The 18,846-nt window shown below is 37.0% G+C and overlaps 1 protein-coding gene across 1 annotated transcript in view; it reads right to left on the bottom strand.

Annotated features, from left to right (window-relative positions):
* The window catches only part of DPYD (dihydropyrimidine dehydrogenase), a 343,995-nt gene that overhangs the window by 189,711 nt on the left and 135,438 nt on the right, over positions 1-18,846 (bottom strand). Inside the window, exons 9-11 of the mRNA XM_085303683.1 lie at positions 5,118-5,225; positions 1,903-2,072; positions 125-335 (exon numbers count right to left, since the gene is read on the bottom strand). Coding sequence (XP_085159809.1) covers positions 125-335; positions 1,903-2,072; positions 5,118-5,225 — 489 coding nt within the window. The remainder of the gene's footprint in view (positions 1-124; positions 336-1,902; positions 2,073-5,117; positions 5,226-18,846) is intronic.

The following is an 18,846-nucleotide window of genomic DNA, read 5'->3' on the forward strand; positions in this document are numbered from 1 at the left end:
TAGGAAAGTCAAGCAAATATTTTTTCCTTGACAATTTTACAATAAAATACTTAGGTCTCCAAGTTGGAAATGGCTGCAGCTAAAATAAAAATCAGCAGTTTCAGAATGTACTGGTCAGCATTACCTTTAGTGTCACTTAAAACTGAACCAAAGGCACTGATCACCACATCAGCTTTCAGACGGACAACCTGATCCTCATCTTCTTTCCAATTTCCATCTTTGTCTTGTTCMGTTCGAACAAACTCCATAGCAACAATTTGTTCACCTCTAAGTACCACTTTCCGAGGGGAGAGGAAAGGCAGAAATTCACACTTCTCTTCTTTTGCAAGTTCCATCTATAGAATAAAAGTAATAAAAAAAGAAATATTTTTCTGTGTTCATGATGAGTTTTGACTCCTGATGCTACCATACATTCTTATTTTGTAGAAGACATATGTCTACGACATACAGATAGTCATCTTAACACCAATTTCAGAGCCTCTGGTGCTGTTGAATCAATCGCTTCTAGACAGCAACACCAAGTAKATTTGCAAAGGAAATATTTTTCTGATATATTTTTTCTTATCATTCCCTGTTACTTTGAATGCATGTAACTCCTTTGAGGGCAAAAGAGTAACCTTAGGTAACCATCTTAGCACTGGGCTTCTTTAAAAACACAAATTAAACACACGACTAAATTGACGTTCCCCACGATTTTAAGATGGGTTTGTTACAATATATTGAAAACCACGTGTTAAAAACAATCTTTTGAGTGACAATTCAGACTTCAGATTTTCTGAATCCCTGCTGTGGTRAAACTCCTACTGAAATCAAGCAGCATTTTGCTGAAGCAAAGTCTTCAGGATTTGATTGTGTATGTTTATGCGACAAATACAATTTCTGCACACGTCATATCCTGCCTGACATCACCCTTGCATGGTCATTATCAGTTCAAGCAGTTCTGACTTTATGACTTCTAAGGCCATTGTGTGATTTGGTAAGTAGGTGCGTCAGTGGCTTTTAGGRATTGACACAGGCTGCTAACAAAGACTTGGGTACACAGCAATGACCGACTCTTAATTAGCAAGAATCTGAAAAGCACACAAGTCTCTTCATTGCAATGGCCTCCATAACCTCATTATTTGTGTCTACAATTCTGAAGGGCAACAGAGACTGAAGTAAATTATGCATCCAGAGATCTTCTGTTCCTGTTTAAGCTTTTCCATCCCCCTTGTACCGCCAAAATGAGGAAAAAAAAACAACTAAAGGAACTTTTGTAATAATAGAGATATATTGAAAAGGCTAAGACAGTTTCAAAATGTGCAGACTTACTGATAAATGCCGAAGTGCAAAGCCAAATTAAAAATCAAATCAAACACTGAAATCTGTGATGGTTGGCATTRCTTCATTTCCACTGGCAAATCCAAACCAAAATCATTCTAAGTAATTTCCTTAAAAACTTTATAGATTCCTAAGCCAATTAGGATAGGATCACTGACATTCATTATATAGTAGCCAGAAGATATCATTCTAGGGCCTAAGTGTGACCTGAAGCACACAGCGCTCTTACGGCTGCTTCAGTTTGGAGATGTTTGATTTCTGGAGTTCTTCCAAGAGTTTAATAATTTTATCATATTTTCTAATTTACAGGAAATTCTACCCCCCACCCCCGCATGCAGGTGCAGTGCATCACTAACTTTACAGGTAATGGCACATGTACAGTAGATAAAAATGATTTATATAGAGACAAAAGTGACCCTTAGCCCTTTAATAAGCATTTATACATTTTAAAATCAGTTTTATTAAAAAATACCTTTGAGTAGATATCTTTTAGGTACTTAAAGAGAACAGTTTTCAGCCCTACAAAAATAAGAACAACAACAATCAAYATTTCCTCTCATATGTGCTATTATTCAATTTTACCTCTTCTGGGACAGCCCTGATGTTAGTGAATCCCTTTCTGAATACCACAAATACGCGGCGAGCTCCACAGCGTAAGGCAGACGTTGCACAGTCAAAAGCAGTGTCTCCTGCCCCAAGTACAACCACAGTTCCACGTATTGATGGCAACGGAGAGTGACAGGCGCACATCCCTGAAAGATGAAAGGAAAACCCCATTTTCAAGTAGAGAAACCATTTCTACCTGACAACTCCCAAGTGTCACTATCAAATTATTCTGCTTCACTGAAAGACAGTTTTATTCCCATTTTTAAGATACACTCATATACATAATTTCATAATCTGGATCGTTAAGATGCAGCACCTGTCTATCCTGGAAGGACACAAACTACAACACATTCGTAAGACTGCAGGTCCTGTCAGGTTGACATTAGCCTYATTCATTTCTCTCCCAGTTAAAAAAGTACATATTTTAATAAAGTATAAAGAATAATACTTCATAATTCTGTTAAAAAAAACTTTTGAGATGCTGAAAGCTTTGTGTAATGATTTCTCAAACTTTGTTCCTCAGCCACACTTCTCTACAAGGCATTGACGCTATTCGAGGAATACATGGTTCTCAGAAGCTACTCCCTATGACAGCAGAATATGATGCAAAAAGAATATTATTGTAATTCCTAGATATTCCAAGGGGAGAAAGCATTTAATCTATAGTGGTTTTCTACAAACTGTTTGCAAAAAAGTGACATTGAGAGAATGATTACATTAAGTGTTTGTTATCCAGAGCCTCCATCCAATGATTCACTTATACAAGAAATTCTTACAAAAAAGTGAACTGTGTACTGCATGTACTTGATTGCACTTCATCATCAGTTTAAACACAACTTTTGATTAGACAAATCATTGCAATTTTAAAAATGATACCATAAACACTGTAAAGGTATGTTCTCAATGAGCCTGCAATAATTTCAGTCATGAGGGGTTAAGCTGACCACATAATCGCTGCACTGGAACTCAGCATCCTGTYATATAGCAGCAGATTTTCAAATGCAATTGTAGAAAAGCCCCACTATCCATCTAATTCAAGGATACAACACCTTAAATTCAGACTTATAAACRGAGGGAAAAAGGACATCCTGCTACACAGTTCCTCTCTCCGTTTGTCAAATGCTTCATATATGGAAATGCTATCACTTTCCAATATGCACTGTTTGCTCAATCGGCTTCTATTCTAAAGTACGCTCTCTCTAAACTTTTTTCTATACCTTGCCTTTAATGAACTTAATCCTCCACAAAAACTGTATATTGAGCAATGGAAAATGAGTAAGTGCAGCAGGGGAGTGGCAGCTCAGAGTGTCCTTATGAAACTTCCCAGAAGGATCAGTCCCAACAGTGTGCCTTAGCTCTTGGCTCCCCTGGCAGTTAAGGTCTCAGTTCTGCTAGTAATTCCACAGGACTAGAAAGATGCAGCAAAACTTAAGAATTTGAAACATAACCCAAAGATAACATGGACTCTCATCAGTTAAATTAGTATTTATATATTTGCAAYGGGAACTACTTTCGGAGGATAGCATATTAACAAGTCAGACTCAAAACTTAACAGTAGAATCTTACAAGTGTGGGAATATTTGGATATGTCGACTGCTTAGAGAACTGTCACCATAACATTAAGGGTGTAGTGGGACAGATCAGAATATAGAATAAGTATATTTTACTTTAAAACTCCGTGCTTTAGCTAGTGAGAGGTGGCTAGAGCTACAGATAGATCTCTTTTCGATGTCAGTGTTTCTCTTGTCTGTTAACTTAATTTTCCTAGTGTCTATTACTGTCGGTCAGAAAAGGGGATTTCTTCACAGTTCTTCATTTTTTTCATTGTAGACATAATATATAAAATATCATTATATATCCTGGCAAAYAGAGAGGACAACTTTGCAACAATTTCAAAGATGAGGATCCCAGTACTGTAGATACTTTGGCAGGCAGCTAACAGTACATGAGTTCTACATGTTTGTACAGAATTCTATAAAGTATTTTTAGTCAAATAAGGGCAATTGTTTTGGTGGATTTATTTTTTCTTGGTTAATCAACAAATGTTCTATTGTGCAGATTCTCAATCTGTTTCTTTTTAGACATCTCTTTCTTCAAGATGACCTTTCCTCTCAACTCATTTAAGCTCACAAAAACAGWCAAAAATAAACTATTAGATCAAAACAGCAAAGACAGGACAGATGGGATGCAGAATGGATAGATTTTTCCCTTTCTAAATATTTTGTATAAAAGGGGRTACTAAACTTTACTTTTATTTGCAGAATAATTAATTTGCCATAAGACAAATTCTTTAAGGTGCTGTTTGTGGAAAGTCTACTAAATAAGTAGACAGCCCTATTTGAAGSTAAAGTTTCCAAATGGTCCAAAGAAATCCAGTTTGTAGACAAAAAAGGTGCATACATGCTTAAATATGTAGTCACATGTGCAGTACTACATACTGCACTGTGTGTCCAGAAAACTGTAGACTGAATTATATTTTATTACTACTTTGGGGAATCTAGACTGTGAGTATAGTGTAGTCCATTCAGGTCCACCAAAAACACCTAAACTTGCAGAGCAAACTCGGTTACCTCTGCACTCGAAGCAAAGACATAAAAGCAAAAAACAAGATTATATTTCATGCCTGTGAACTGAGTGCTGTCTTATTAACCCCTAGCATACTACTGTTGTACTGAGTCCTTAAACTAGGTTCTTTAGGTAAGGCACTAATGCTTATTTAAACGTGTCTGCAAAACGTGCAGCATGACTGATTTAGGATCAACATGCTACAGGTAAAATCCGTTGTAACATACAAAGCATCCGCTTACAGGGTTTGGCAACACCTTCTTCAATATCAGATCATTTCAAGACCACCTTATTTTTACTATGTGTTACTTATATCAAGAGAAAAAGATTTACACAAATAAGAAGCTTATGGCACCTTCTGAATTTAACTTAACAAATGTAACTTAACAGGGTAATAAAATGCCACGTGTATAATGTTTCTTTATTTACTTTACAGTCCCTGTGTTTGACCATCCTAACCACTCTCATTAGGTTGCAGGTCACYAGGAGAAAATCCTGCCTAAGACCTATTCCTTGGGAGGTGTTTCACAGTTCAATGTGCTGCTGTATGACCAGTTGGYATTTTGACATATCAAGAAATGCTAATGACTTACTGAACATGATTACAATGACAACATATCACACACCTGGTTTACTTGCCATTGCTACCAAAGGTAGAAAGTCTTTAGATGTGTAGAATCCTTGATCCATTCTCAGACCTTGGAATATAGCATCTCTTTTTGGTTCTGGCAAACCTAAAATAGGTATTTTAAAGTGATCAGAACTAGAAGAGAAATTGCAATGACAAAATTTCACATCACATACACATTCTCAAAACCTCCTCAATACAAGCAATTTTACAAAACCTCAGGTGTGAAACTTCCTAAAAGAACATCACAAACGACTGCATCTTCATGCTCATAGTCTGCAGATCACTGGTGCGTTTTTAATAGCACTGACACTTGAAATTGCTAGATAAATTGTGCATGTAGTTAAATCATACCAAAACAATTCTTGCATTTGCAAGAACAGGATATACAGGGTTTAAAAGCAGGGAATTTACTGAGGAAGACAAGACAGTGGTAAACTTTTACAGTATTACCTTCACACACATTTAATTCTTATTTCTGTGCATTGCTTTTGTTCCTCCTCCCCCCCCCCCCAATACAGGTAGTGTATTGCAATGAAGCAATATTAATCATTTTAACTGATTACAAATGACAGTGTTGTAATTCTGTCTTACTTGTGAAAATGTGTATGTCATCATTTTGGGGCCATTCTTGATTGTTTTCTCAAAACTGCAAGGGGTCCTTACTGGCTGACATTTATCTGTAGCTATTAATAACACACATTTATGCGGAAGCAGCAGGACGCAGGGATACACTTCACAACCAATAATGGCAACAGGTATCTTTTAAACAAAGAAAGTAGTAAAGAACATTTTCCAGTGGCTGAGAGTATCTTCTCGTTGCYGTGTGAACATTTGGACAACACAGAAAATAGACTATCGGGCACAGAAGAGAAAACACTTTTTTTTCATCCAAATGATCTCTCAGGGTGCTTTCAACAGGGCCTCAATTTCCATATTTAAATCTAAAAAATCGTAATATTAGCAAAGTACGTTAATTAATAATTACATGTTAAAGTATGCACGCAGTAAATGTTAACAGCTTTGCTAGGAGAACACCAGAACCGAGGAGCCCTCGGACGGGGCGCGTGCAAAGCAGCCCAAGGTGCCGTCGCGCTCGGGCTCAGCTGGCAGTAGCCGAACTGCCACCTCTCCGAGGCACGCCRCCGCCCTGGAGAGCCCCGAAACACCAGGTTAGCGCCACCAGCGAAGGAGGACTGCACTTGGAGGAATCCTGTTCCGAGTAGGAAAGGCTGAGGGCCTTTTTATATTACTGAAGGAATTTTTACAAAGTTGCCTCATTGTAGTATGAGATCAGGGCTGAATTGTAAGAAGCCTTTGGATTTTTTTTTTTCATGAGTCACCTGATAATGAGGAAGTTTCTTAAACCTCTGCATCCCTGACTGAAGTTACTGTAAGAAAAGAAGTACAAAGAAGAARAGAGACTGAAAACATGGCCTCAGTGATTTCAAGAGTCTTACAAGCCAAAAATCAAATAAAAAGATCTTGAAATTTTTGCATTTCAAAAATCTCACAGTTTTGAGCACTTTCTTGATCTCTATCAATAAAAACTTTTATGACTCAGATGCTGAACAGCTAACTTTAAAAATATATTTGATGATCTATAGCTGGATATTGAGAAAAATAAGTAAGGAAATCCTAGCAYGTACTGAACTTCTCAAGACCTTTGAATGCCATACTTCCTGGAGAGATGGGAATATCAGTTAATGCAGAATGAATAATGGATATGCTAAGAGGCTTCCAGAGTTATTTTGTGCTTATTGAAAGTACAATATGTAAAAAGCATTCGAGATATCATTTTTAAAACTGCATTTTTTTTTCAATTTTTAATCTAACTATGCATATACTGCCAAAACATCTATGGCAAGAAGAGTCCCTCAGCGCAAACTCTTGGTGACTGCCTACAGGCCAAGGACAGAGTAGTGCAACTCCTGCTATTGAGATATCCACAAGTCAGCTCAGAGGCTCAAGAGCCTATTCTTGAGAAACTCTCTTGTTGTTAGTGGGAGGTACAGTGTGAATTACAAACAATTTCCTTTCTACCTAATACCTACTCTCTATTCGAAAACAAGAAACCCTCACAAACAAAATCTTCCACTTATTTTTGCTGTTTAAGTCACCTCCTCTTGAAAACGATTCTGTCTCTAACAGAGTGATTCATTTACCTCCTACTGACTAAAAGAAAGAATAGAATTAAGGGAACACTGCAAATGTATCTGTCCATGGGTCAGATTTATCACTAGTTCAATGCCACTGAAATCAAAGGAGTTGAATTAAGAATATACTGAATCCAGTAATGTTTAGACTGACTACTAMGGTAAAAAAAATAAAATAAAAACACAAAGAAATCCCTAAGAGGGAGCCAATATAAGTGACATTTCCTGCTATTCATACTATTTTGCAGAAAACTGGAAAAAAATCAATTTTGCAATATTTATATTTGAGGAAAACRCAACGGATTTTTCTCTTATACTTACAAACATCTGGCAGAGCTTCAAGTTCTTTCCTAAGCATCCACTGGAAGTTGTTCTAAATTATAACGTATCTCCTCTTGCTGTGTATTATTTGCCCTGCTAATAATTGCATTTATTTTTGTTAAAAAGGAGAGAACGAGTATGTCTTAAAGCCACTAGAGCAGCTAAGAAAGAGGCAGACAGGCAAGGAAGACCAAGAAAGAGATCAAAAACTGGTAAGATCCACTTTAGAGAGAGACTATTTCATAATAAACAGCCACGCTACAGAAGTGCGCTTTACAGACAGATCAAATATTGATAAGTAGCCAACAACCTCCCAGGAGAGAGAACATTTGAAGAAAAAACAGCTTCAGAGAAAAAAAATATAATTTAGAGCAAGTAGTTTTAGGGAAGAAATAAAATTTAAAAAAGTCATCTATGAAAGACAGAATTTAGGTCAAAATAATGACCCAGAAGAGAAATTATTTTAAGATCCTTCTCCATCCAAGAGAAGTACTCTTTAAAGATGAATTAAAGAGATTCTTCAGCAAGAGAGAGTTCACAGACTAGTACAAAATAGCCAGGAGCCACTCAAGAAAAAATGCTTAGAAAAATATGAGGTCTTTCCCCTAGCTTTTCCACTCATGTTAGTTTTAGTCAGTTCTCTTTTCTCTAAGTCCACCTGCAAGCCATCTAAGAGGCTTTTTAAATTATTTATTATTTGGTATTTCTTATCCCAAAACAATCTTGAATTATTCTAGGTCTTATGTCTTCARTGCATACCAAGATCTGGTAATAACAATTATTTCCTTCACCGGTAGCAAACAAGACACTATAAACACAGTTCTGCCATTCCAATGGACTCTGCAACCAGTTATGCAGAGCAGGCTGCTACAAGGCCGTCGGCCCTCTACAGTCAAAGCTCTGGATTTCCTGGAAATTCAACCCCTTTTGCTGCTGCTGCTGGGGAACAAGMTTCTGAAAGAACTGATTTCTAAACCATACGTTGAAGCCTCACGGCCTGTAGGAAAATGGCACTTACTAAGAAAAGAAAAAGTAAAAATATCACAAAAATTACAGATTGCATGACAGATCTAGTTCAGTTCTGAAAAGATAACCTAGTCCATCACAGTTTGGGTCAGGTACAGCATAGAAAGCAACCACGTTGCTATTCCTGATCCTCTAGTTTGCTAGGCCCTGCCTTCCATCCCCAGATGCACCCCGTGTCTCTCTCAGCAGGCATCATCCTCTTCCAGTGCAAAGCACTCCTTCCTTCCTTCCTTCTCCTGATCCACCCAACCTCTTCTCTCCAGTGGACTGTAACTCCGTGCCTCACCGCCAGTGTCTCGCTCCAGGCTGACGTATCGTATACCTTCTAAGGGCATTAGCCACTATAATAGTGGCTTTGGAAAATACAGACTGCARCCTCCCATTCTTACACCTGTTTTATACATACACATATACTTCTACTTAACAGGACATACACTGTGTCAGGGCTTTTTACTCTTTGTTTTCACGTAATACTCATGCACGCTAATCTTCTTAACCAGAAGTGTCAAGTTCATTATCTTCACTACAGAAAGTCCTGTTATGGTCTCCTTTTACATTTACTTTCAGCCTACCCCAAAAACGAATCACTAAGTGATTACAGTCAATCTGTCATAGATGCACAAAGCAATACGCAAGAGCGATGCACACACAGCATAAGGGATTGGCCTGCAGAGCAATGCACCTAGCCCAGCTGGYTGCTGCACCAAATAAACCAAGATTTACCAACACAGCAATCAGCTAAGTCTGCAAAGGAAAAAAAATGCTGCTGCTATTACCATGGCTATTGCCAAGACTTGGGAAGGGGGAGCAGAGGCTCAGTACGTCTCTGTCCTGTTTTGATCAAATCCCTTCTCTGCAGAAACAGGAATGCCTTCTGCACCTAAACTCATCGTTTGGATTACTTAAATCGGACATGTTTGAGCAGATTTGCAGTTTCAAATGAACTTCTCAGCCAGTCTTAATAACTGACACACAAAATAAGCCCTGTRCCCTGGTAAGGGTCAAACAAAGTTTTCACTGGCAGGTGGCTGAAAACAAATCTCCAGACACAGAAACAGAGCTCAAGTTAAAGTGTAAATATACAGTAGCCTAAGGGGAGAAAACTTGCTACAAAACTGAAAGATTTTCTTTCTTTTTTTTCCTCCACATCAAAACATTGAAAAGTTTTGTTTGCCTCATTTTAAATCACATTAATAGCACATCTTGGAAAAACTTAAACTTGACAAGGTAAATCAAGAAGAGCTGGGATCCTTCAAGCAATATTACCTCTCCCTGTATTCTTAAACTAGAAGAGCTGTTACTAACGTGAGAGAACAGAGTTATCAAGATGAGATCTAGCCAAATTGTTTTTGCRAACCCTAATTTTGGAGTAAAAATGCAAATACAGGCTGGATAAAACAATTTGTATTACAATACATTAAGTAAATATTTTTTTAAATCTGAAACTGTCATTTTTGACATTTTTGTAATGAGTCTTTCAATATTCTCTCTTCAAAATGACATTACATTTATAATTTACCCAAATTGAATTCAAAACAAAACAGAGAAAATTGTTTTTGCTTGCTGTGCAAATCTTTTTTCTTCCTTTTTTGAACTAGCAAACCAAAGCTAATATCAAATTTATTCATTGATCATTTTATTTTCCCTAATCATAAATTTATGTGACTTTTTAAAAATTTTTTTAATGTCGTACAAATTTGGAGCATGAGTTAGAAATGCAGAGGGTGAGGAAGGACTTCCAACCTCTTGTTATCTCTGTGAAAACCTGCACATATGTTGCCCAGTTGAACAAGATTTTGAGAACTCACAACCACACAAAAAAAAAAAAAAAAAMWGCGTGAGGCAGAGAAAATAAATATCCAAAGATTCCTCTTCACTAATCATGTTCCACCCTTCCTGGCCTCCACGTCAGAGATCTGCAGAGGAAGACAACACCAGGAGATCCCACAATCAGTTAGAAAGCCTTGAACTACTGGAACCTACTGAGCATGAGTAGAAAAAAATACATGAGTCTCATTACTACCTGGAYGAGGGCAGAAGAAACACTCGACTAGCTGTGTATTTGCTCTGGCGGCACTGCAAGTCGGCTGAAATAACATTTGTGAGGCCAAGTCCAAGTGAGACCTAGRCTGTTAATCGGGATAGGAAGCTTGAACACAGACCAGCAATGAGGCTCCACAGGTTCTGTGCCAGCAGAAAAAAACCTCAACACCCAGAAAAAAAGAGCAAAAAAAACCTTTGGCCAGTTTGAGGACTAGGAATAACAAGTTGTGCATACCCATGCAGATACTCCTTGGAGAAAGGAACCATGATGGAGAGAGACTGATAACAACTTTAGAGGGGAATTATCATGGTCTGACAAGCTATTTATTACTATTTGTTTTTTCTTTGCTGTTCTTTTTTTAAAGGTACACATTAAAATAAATACATARCTAACATAATTGCCACCCCTAAGTAAATTTGTAAATCCACCAATTCCCTTCTAAAAGTGTCCTTTTGAATTAACAGAAAAGGTTAGCATACCTATTTTGTACCATCTCCCTRCCTTTTTATGCATTTATCTTTCTATCTGGCTCCTTGTGTTCCCATATACAAATATTTCAGATGTAACAACTGTGTCTGATAACATTCTGACTTGCCCAGAGATGTTCGGACATGGGTAGCACATGTGAGAGAACAACTACAAAGGTGCATGGCACAAAAAAGGAACGTATTGTAAATTCTAAGCACGTAAGCATCCAGCAATATTCTTGAACGCTCTGTTCTTCTTCAACAAGTCTGGTCTGRGGAAATCGAGATCAAAACCTATGTATATAAAACAGTTTTACTCTRTGTCACACAATCCATGAATCGTATGAATTGGCCCATGAATTTTAATACATTAAAGTATTTTCTTGAAAGATTACATTGAAACAATATTCTCTTAACTGTCAAATTTACARTTTTCTCTAGACATAATATAAACTATTTGCATTTGGTGGCATATTCTTTATCTATTTGTTTATAAGTCATTTATTCATATCAATATCGATAAACTTGTTTTCCACAGATCAATTTTAACCAACATTTTAGACGCGAGCTATGCTGAAATGCATTACCCAGACATGGAGCCTAAGCCATGCCACACAGCTGRTTATACCAAACGCACAATCACCAGAAACACAACAGAAGGCTAGTGGTATCTAAAGAGTTACTGTCTGTACGTTTTTAAAGGTTTGCTCCTGAAAGATGAAACTCTCAGTAAAGTTGTAAACGCTCTGCAGGTGCTCAGCTTCCCTCAAGGTCAGTCCATTAGTGATTAACACATTAGCAAATACTTTCAAGGCTTATATTTTTAAAGGATCTCTCTCATTTTGCTAGAGAATGCCCTCCCCCTTTTCTTTTTTTTTTTTTTTCTTTTTTCCCCCCCAACAGCAGCAGCTTTGTTACTTCCTGTTGTGAAGTTCAATAGAGTATGTTTTCTAGGTGGTTGATTTTTTTGTTGTTTGTTATGTATGTCGATGGAGATAAGTGTTTTAATTACTTTTTTAATGTCTATGCTTTTGTATTTTCCTCCTCTCCCCCTTTATTTCCTGCTGTTGAGATTACTGCCTCATCTCCACAGCAGGTGGCTCTTTCAAATTTGTTTTCTTTGTAAGCCTGGTAGATTTATTTTGTAATATAACTGCTCCTTTTTACTGTTTCTTATTAATGATTTCTTTACTTTGGAATAGGGTGTACTTGCAAGGTCTGTAAGAGTAATTCCCTAATGATGGCTAAAGGCTTTGTTTATAAAAAAAAAGAAATATAAGGGGAGAAAAGTAAAAGAACTATAAGACACTTGGGTTAGTGATTTCTCACCCTCAAGTTCGAATGAACACTGTGTACAATGTGCGTGAAAGAAGGCCCTCCGCATCTACCAACAAGACCCATATACAWTTGCTGCAGTGCATACTAGCTGGACAGTAATGTGCACACCATAGTATTTTTTTTGAAGTGTCCAAATAATTAGCTGAACCTTTAAGTAACATGGTCCGTAGAAGAACTTAAAWCATTGTTAATTTTGATCAAGATATTAGGATCTAAACTCCTAACAAATGGCATTGAAAGAGCAGGAAAGAAGTGGCCAGATTAGCCAGAACCAAAGCTGTTTTATAACCCTAATTCTCTTTGAAGACCATTGTCCAGTCCCTGTTTAGATGTGGACAAAATTTCTCAGGAACCAGGCATCAGAAACCGCAAATGGGAAGRGCAGCCAGAATTCATAACCAAGATATATTTGTGACAGAAGTTAGAATTATGATCATGCAATCGGTGTTCTGTATCTGAGCTTGAATGACAAAACCCTGCACTCTTATGATCTGTCCTCATAGCATTTAGTGATTCCACTATCAGATCAGCTTGACATCCATGTGGAGAGAAATGTCCAAAGGCAAATTATAACTTTTCAGCCTCATCAAATCTAAAAATAAATTCGATCTCTAATTTGGTTTTGTCATAATTAGTCTAGGGTTTTTTTCCAAGGCTTTAGCACATCTTCCACAGTCTACTTCTGGTCTTAGTTGTTCTTAGTAATTCTATTACTGTCAACACAGGGGACCTGGTCCTGCACTTAGAGTATTATTGGAGTAACACTAAAATATGATTGAGGTAATGTATTTTAGTGAAAATCATTGAAGTGTTTCAGGATGATTACGCWAAGATCTAAAGAAGCAATGTGGTGATTTTGCAATCCTCTATCTGGATATTCAGTTAAGCCACAAAGACTTAACTATCAGCGTGAGCTGAGCACTTACCCTCTAAAAGCACTCTTTTCAATTGCATACCTCAGAACTGAAGCATATAGTATTGCCAAGCATTTTTAAAATAATTTTTTTAAAGGACACCCTTGAAGAAGTGATATTAGGTTGGACAAAAATATACAGTTTCCTAAGTTAAGGAATAGACGGCAATTCTAGTATTTCTTCTCAGGTTAAAATGTGATAGCCAAAGTAAGGTTGCCAGTAAGTTAAATGGAAGCTCCTTTGAAATGATGTGCTGAAACAGAAAGATTACAATGAAGTAAGCCTTAACATAGCAAAGGGCGAATGCAGAAGTCTGCTTACCTCCCCCTTGAGTTCTGTTCTGCCCAATATTGTTTATCGCAAGACTTGAAATACTGAAAGTTTGCTATGCATCTTGATTTGTGGAACATAAGAGTTCTGTAAATTGTAATACAGAATACTGAAGAACATCTGCTGTAAAAAAATAAAGTGGAATATTGCTGCAAACCATTCTTATGTCATCTTGGCAACACTTATTACAACTGGCTACAAATCTGAAAAGGTCACTAGCAAAAATGCATTTAGTAGTCCCAGCCAAATCCATCTCTAACATAGGAACGTGCCATTCCACCCAGGAAATGAGCTTTCTCCAGTCTACTTACAACAGAGCCGGACTGGATTTTCAGTCCTGACTGGAATCTCAGTCACTTCACACAACTGGCACAAGCTGTCATTATTCAGGAGCATCCTTGACCTGACATAGCAGGGGTGCTGAAGTTTAAGATTTGACAAGCTAATGTTGTCACTTCCTTTCTCTCTTCCTTCTACAAGCATGTTCCGAGCACTAACATGCCAAAGGAAAGACCCAGGGGGCTGTATTTCCCCCAGACACCAGCCAGATACTATTTGTCAGCGTGATACACTGCACCTCACTAGAAGAGCAGAAACAGGCGCCAGAGCTTCCTCTTGTCCAGTAAATGGTGCATAAGTGAACTGGCCAGAACAGCAAGAAGATCATCTCCTTGGGGACTGCCTGCCAGTAAACTCAAAGGACACAAAAAAAATCAGTATCTCAGAAGCAACAATAAGCTGGAAAGAGATTTTGATATAACATGGCACATCWGAATACGTATAAGTAAAGGCAAAATAAATTGGATGGAGAAAGAGAATCTGGGAGCAGCAGACTCCTAAAATAAAAGAGAAAGTGAGAGGAGGAAATATTACAATAACTGTATGTAAGAGGAATGATAGTCTTACCCCGAAAGATTCATTATAACATACCTGTCTAATGTGTCCAGTTAATAGGCAGTCAAGCTGACACATGGAAATGATACAAAACCAATGAGAATTTTCAAAGGGAAAATGAAATGTTGGCCTAGAAAAATATTCTTCACGTTAAGCTTTAATTTCAAAGAAATTGAAAAAAAAATCTTGAAAAGCTGAATCAATAAAAGCTACATATGGTAAAGATGCAGGAAGTGAGTTAAGATGAGTGCAAATCTGAGAGAAAACATTCATAAAGAAAAAGCCACAAATGCTTAGCTGGCATCAGAAAGAAAAATAAATACTAGGCCTCTACACTCTGCTGCAAAACAAATGTTGATTATATATCAGTGGCGGGATATTCATCTTGTGAACTATGCAGGGAATGATTAAGTTAATACTCTGGAATAAATGCCTTTGGTCGGATCTCAGACACTATACAGTGAGGCAGTGGCTGTGAAGTTGATTGAGACAACACCAGCTTGCACTAGCAAGTCCTGTACTTTTGATGTAGCGATRTAATAGCTGATTAGTATTAATGTATAACAAATATAAGCTCTGATTTTTATCTTTTTTCCTAAAGTTAAAAAAAATAGTATAGAGGAAAATCACAGAAAAATTTACCTACAGTCATTTCTCTTAAACCTGGTACTACTACTCTGTTGGATGCAACTTCGATAGCATCCTGAACTCTATTCAAAGATGACTATAAAACAGTATTGCACTCCATGTATTAACTGTATTTGTCTCAAATACTCACAAAATGCAACTTATTTGAGTCGAAGAATACATACATCATATGCAYGACTGCATACAAAGTACTAGTCACAGAAAATACGACTCCTTGGTTGTTCCTATTTTTAAATCAGGGTTTCATCCAAACCTTTTACACATAGATACATATTTTTCTAAAATAAACTAGTCTTGAGTGTAAAACAGAAATGTTTTCCAAATGCTACTGAATAATTAGCACTCTACCTGAAATTTCAATATAAGAAACAAATATTGTTTCCTAGTACTTTGAAAATCTGTTATAACATACTATATTGTTTGATCTCGAATCTTAGAATATTAATACAGCAGTTTTGTCCACACAGAAGAACAGAAAGATGCTATAAAGATTATTCAGTAATTACTTCCATATTGTTCCACCTACGCTGAATTTTTGAATCACTTCAGGTATAGCATCTCTACGTATATTTTATAATAATGCCTCATAAAAAGAATTCTAAACACTATTCATTTTTCTGTAGCACAGATCAACGACTGAAAACCTATCATCAGTGCATTCTGACGAAAAGGTAATAATTAAATCTTTTTTTGTCTTCTTCTTCTACAGCACATTATTTGACCTATGATAAAACAACCTATCAAATTTCCATTTATTATTTCTACCTGAAGGGCTTTGCAGCTCACACAAACATAAATCTCTATTTGTCAGATTTAAACTGTACCTGTCCCAGCTGCCATGAGGGTTCATAGCTCTTGTCCCTTAAAAATTATCGAATAGCATCAAGCGACATAACCTCTCTCCAGCCTTCACTGACCCTTGCAATCAATAATATTTGTAACCTGTATGCGCACAGTTAAGTAGAACAGAAGCCAGGCACTATCCTAGTTAACCACATTGAGCTGTGATACTACAGCCTGCTCCCTTGTGTTTCCTGTGATCAATTTTAATCTCTGGACCAAGAATAAAAGAATGCAGCCCCTTGTTTCCAAATTCATCTGAGAAGGATGTTATAGATTTGCAGGTCGGCACAGGGAGCAGTGGATTTAATACAACCAGCAGCTCAAGGAATAATACATCTCAGCTATCATTCTTTCTCATTACCCTCAGTGCATTTTGGGTCTTCGGAAGACAAGACAAAACACATGAAAATACACATGTGATGGCTTAAAGAAAGCGCTCTCTGTTAAAATACTATCAGGTAACAGCTATTCATTACAACTGTATCCACTACTGCCACTATAGGTAAGGTGAGATCGGTGATTCCATTATAATCACTTTGTTTAAAGGTTTATAAATAGACTGCCAACATTCATTCCTTCTGAAAAAATGTCATATATAGTAAATTAAACAGAAATCCCCTAAAAGTAATAAAGTCTAGTTCTGCTCCATTAAAATTAAACAATTATTATGGAAAGAGTGAGTAATTCAGGTTTCTGATGGTGTTTGTTCTCTTACCTCTGAATTAATTTTATTTAAAAGAAGGCAAATTTGTCAACTAATTAGGCTAATTAGACAACTGCATCTGAATGTAGAACAGGAAGAAAGCAACTTCAGAAACCTACTACCATAGAAAAGGCGCTTTTTGAATCTGTCACACTACCAGAATGCATGTTTCCAGAGTTCTTTTAACTGCATATTTATAGGCTTGGCAATACTGGCTCCTCGACAGCAGTTCCAATGCAGTGAATCATCTATCAAAACATTTGAGAAGACTTTCATACTCATTTCTTTAAAGCAACGTTCTGAAGGGACATTTTCAACATGATTATRTTCCAGTGTTCAGTATCAATTAAAAAAAATAGCATACAGAGTTTTATAATTGCATGTGAATAAGCATCAGTCGTCAGAGGCTTTATCTTCTCAGGCTGCCACATGCTGTGTATCAGTATACTGTGACAAATATGACGGTCCTGTAACATGCTGGAGGGTCAATAAGCTTTCTTACTGAGGTCACTTACCCACWTCGCATCAGTGTCCTTATCATTAAGCACATATTTATCTGCCTTTCCTTTAAAAGGGGGCTGTAGCAAGGGGTTTTATGTAAATATTCTCTTACCATAATATTCTAGTACACAAGTAGACCAGGGGTGCATACTTTTACATGTTGGAAATAATTAAGCAAGAYTGTACTTTGACCTAACCCCATGTGAGTAAGGGTCAACAACAGAAAAATAGTCATGAAGTTGTCTAAGTTTTCTCTTTTATCCATTAACTAAAGGTGAATTCCTTTCCCAGTATTAGCATATGTTGTATTTCAAATGAAACTTTATTTAACAACAGTCTTTCTTAGCTAATTACACCATTTTTTGTCAAGTGCCTGTATTTTTCTTGGGTGTTTCACATGCTGCTGACAGAGTACCAAATCAGGCACTTTGGGCAGAAACACATGCAGTTGAATTTCAGATACTGTAAACCACTATCTGGAAAATAGATATAGAAAAGATGGTGAAAATCTTCCAGATGCTTTTTCAATACCCAGCATTCAAAGACTTGAAGAGAAACACTGTCACTGAAGACCACAGATCATGGACTTAGTCTGTGGGTGCAGAAATCTGCAAAGACATGTACAAAAGGCCCTTCTTAAGCTCATTTTTTTGTGCAGAGAACTTGTACCTCCTAAGTTAGGCAACCACCTTTTGTGATACGCAAGGCATCAAACAGGTAAGAACCTAAGTGTCATTTTAGCCAGTGAAGAGGTGGCCACATCCAGAGAACTACATTTCAGAATGTTARAAACAGCTGCCTAAAATAGCCTATGGCCAATGCAGTGAGTATTCCCAAGACAGCATCTGCTTTCCCCTGCCTGGCACAAGCGTTTGAGCCATGCTAGCATTGGGGCAGTCACACAAACATACCAAGGAACGAGCAGGGCCCTGAAAGCTGTCTTAGTCCATATTTTTGTAGTTAGAATCCTAGGGCAGTAAGATTCTCTCCCAGTAGAGTTTGAAATGGCAACAAAAACAAGAAGCATCTGATCAATAAATAGAAAATCATGTTACACAGTCCCAAAAGATCCCTCTAACAAGGATTTCTCTCTGAAATGTTCATGCTTGTCTAATGCTGCTGCTTTTAATCCTCTCACACCAGTTGGTCCTACGTGCTTGCATTAGCACTAACGTAAAASAAATGAACATTTTACACAAGGATATCCACTCTCCTCAAGTAAAGGGGTTAATACTAAAGTAAGCTTTAGGAATGTAAATTATTTTCCCAATGTGGTTGGAAAACTACATGAGTTATTCATTTAAAAATTATTACCATATAAAATCATTATTATCTCTGCAGTTAATGTACAGTTCACTGACAACCTTTTGGACCATTACAATTAAGAAAAGCAGCATCTTTAATGAAGTTACAAAACACATTGTTTATTAAATAGCAAATTGTATCTTTAATTACTTTAAATATTATAATCCAATGAAAAATTATTTCATAAACCTCAAGACAAATTATGTTAGAGATGAAGTATGCATTTTGTTCCTCTAT

The sequence above is a fragment of the Rhea americana genome, unplaced genomic scaffold, assembly GCF_003343005.1.
Source record: "Rhea americana isolate MKP2758 unplaced genomic scaffold, rheAme1 scaffold_2, whole genome shotgun sequence".
NCBI lineage: Eukaryota > Metazoa > Chordata > Aves > Rheiformes > Rheidae > Rhea > Rhea americana.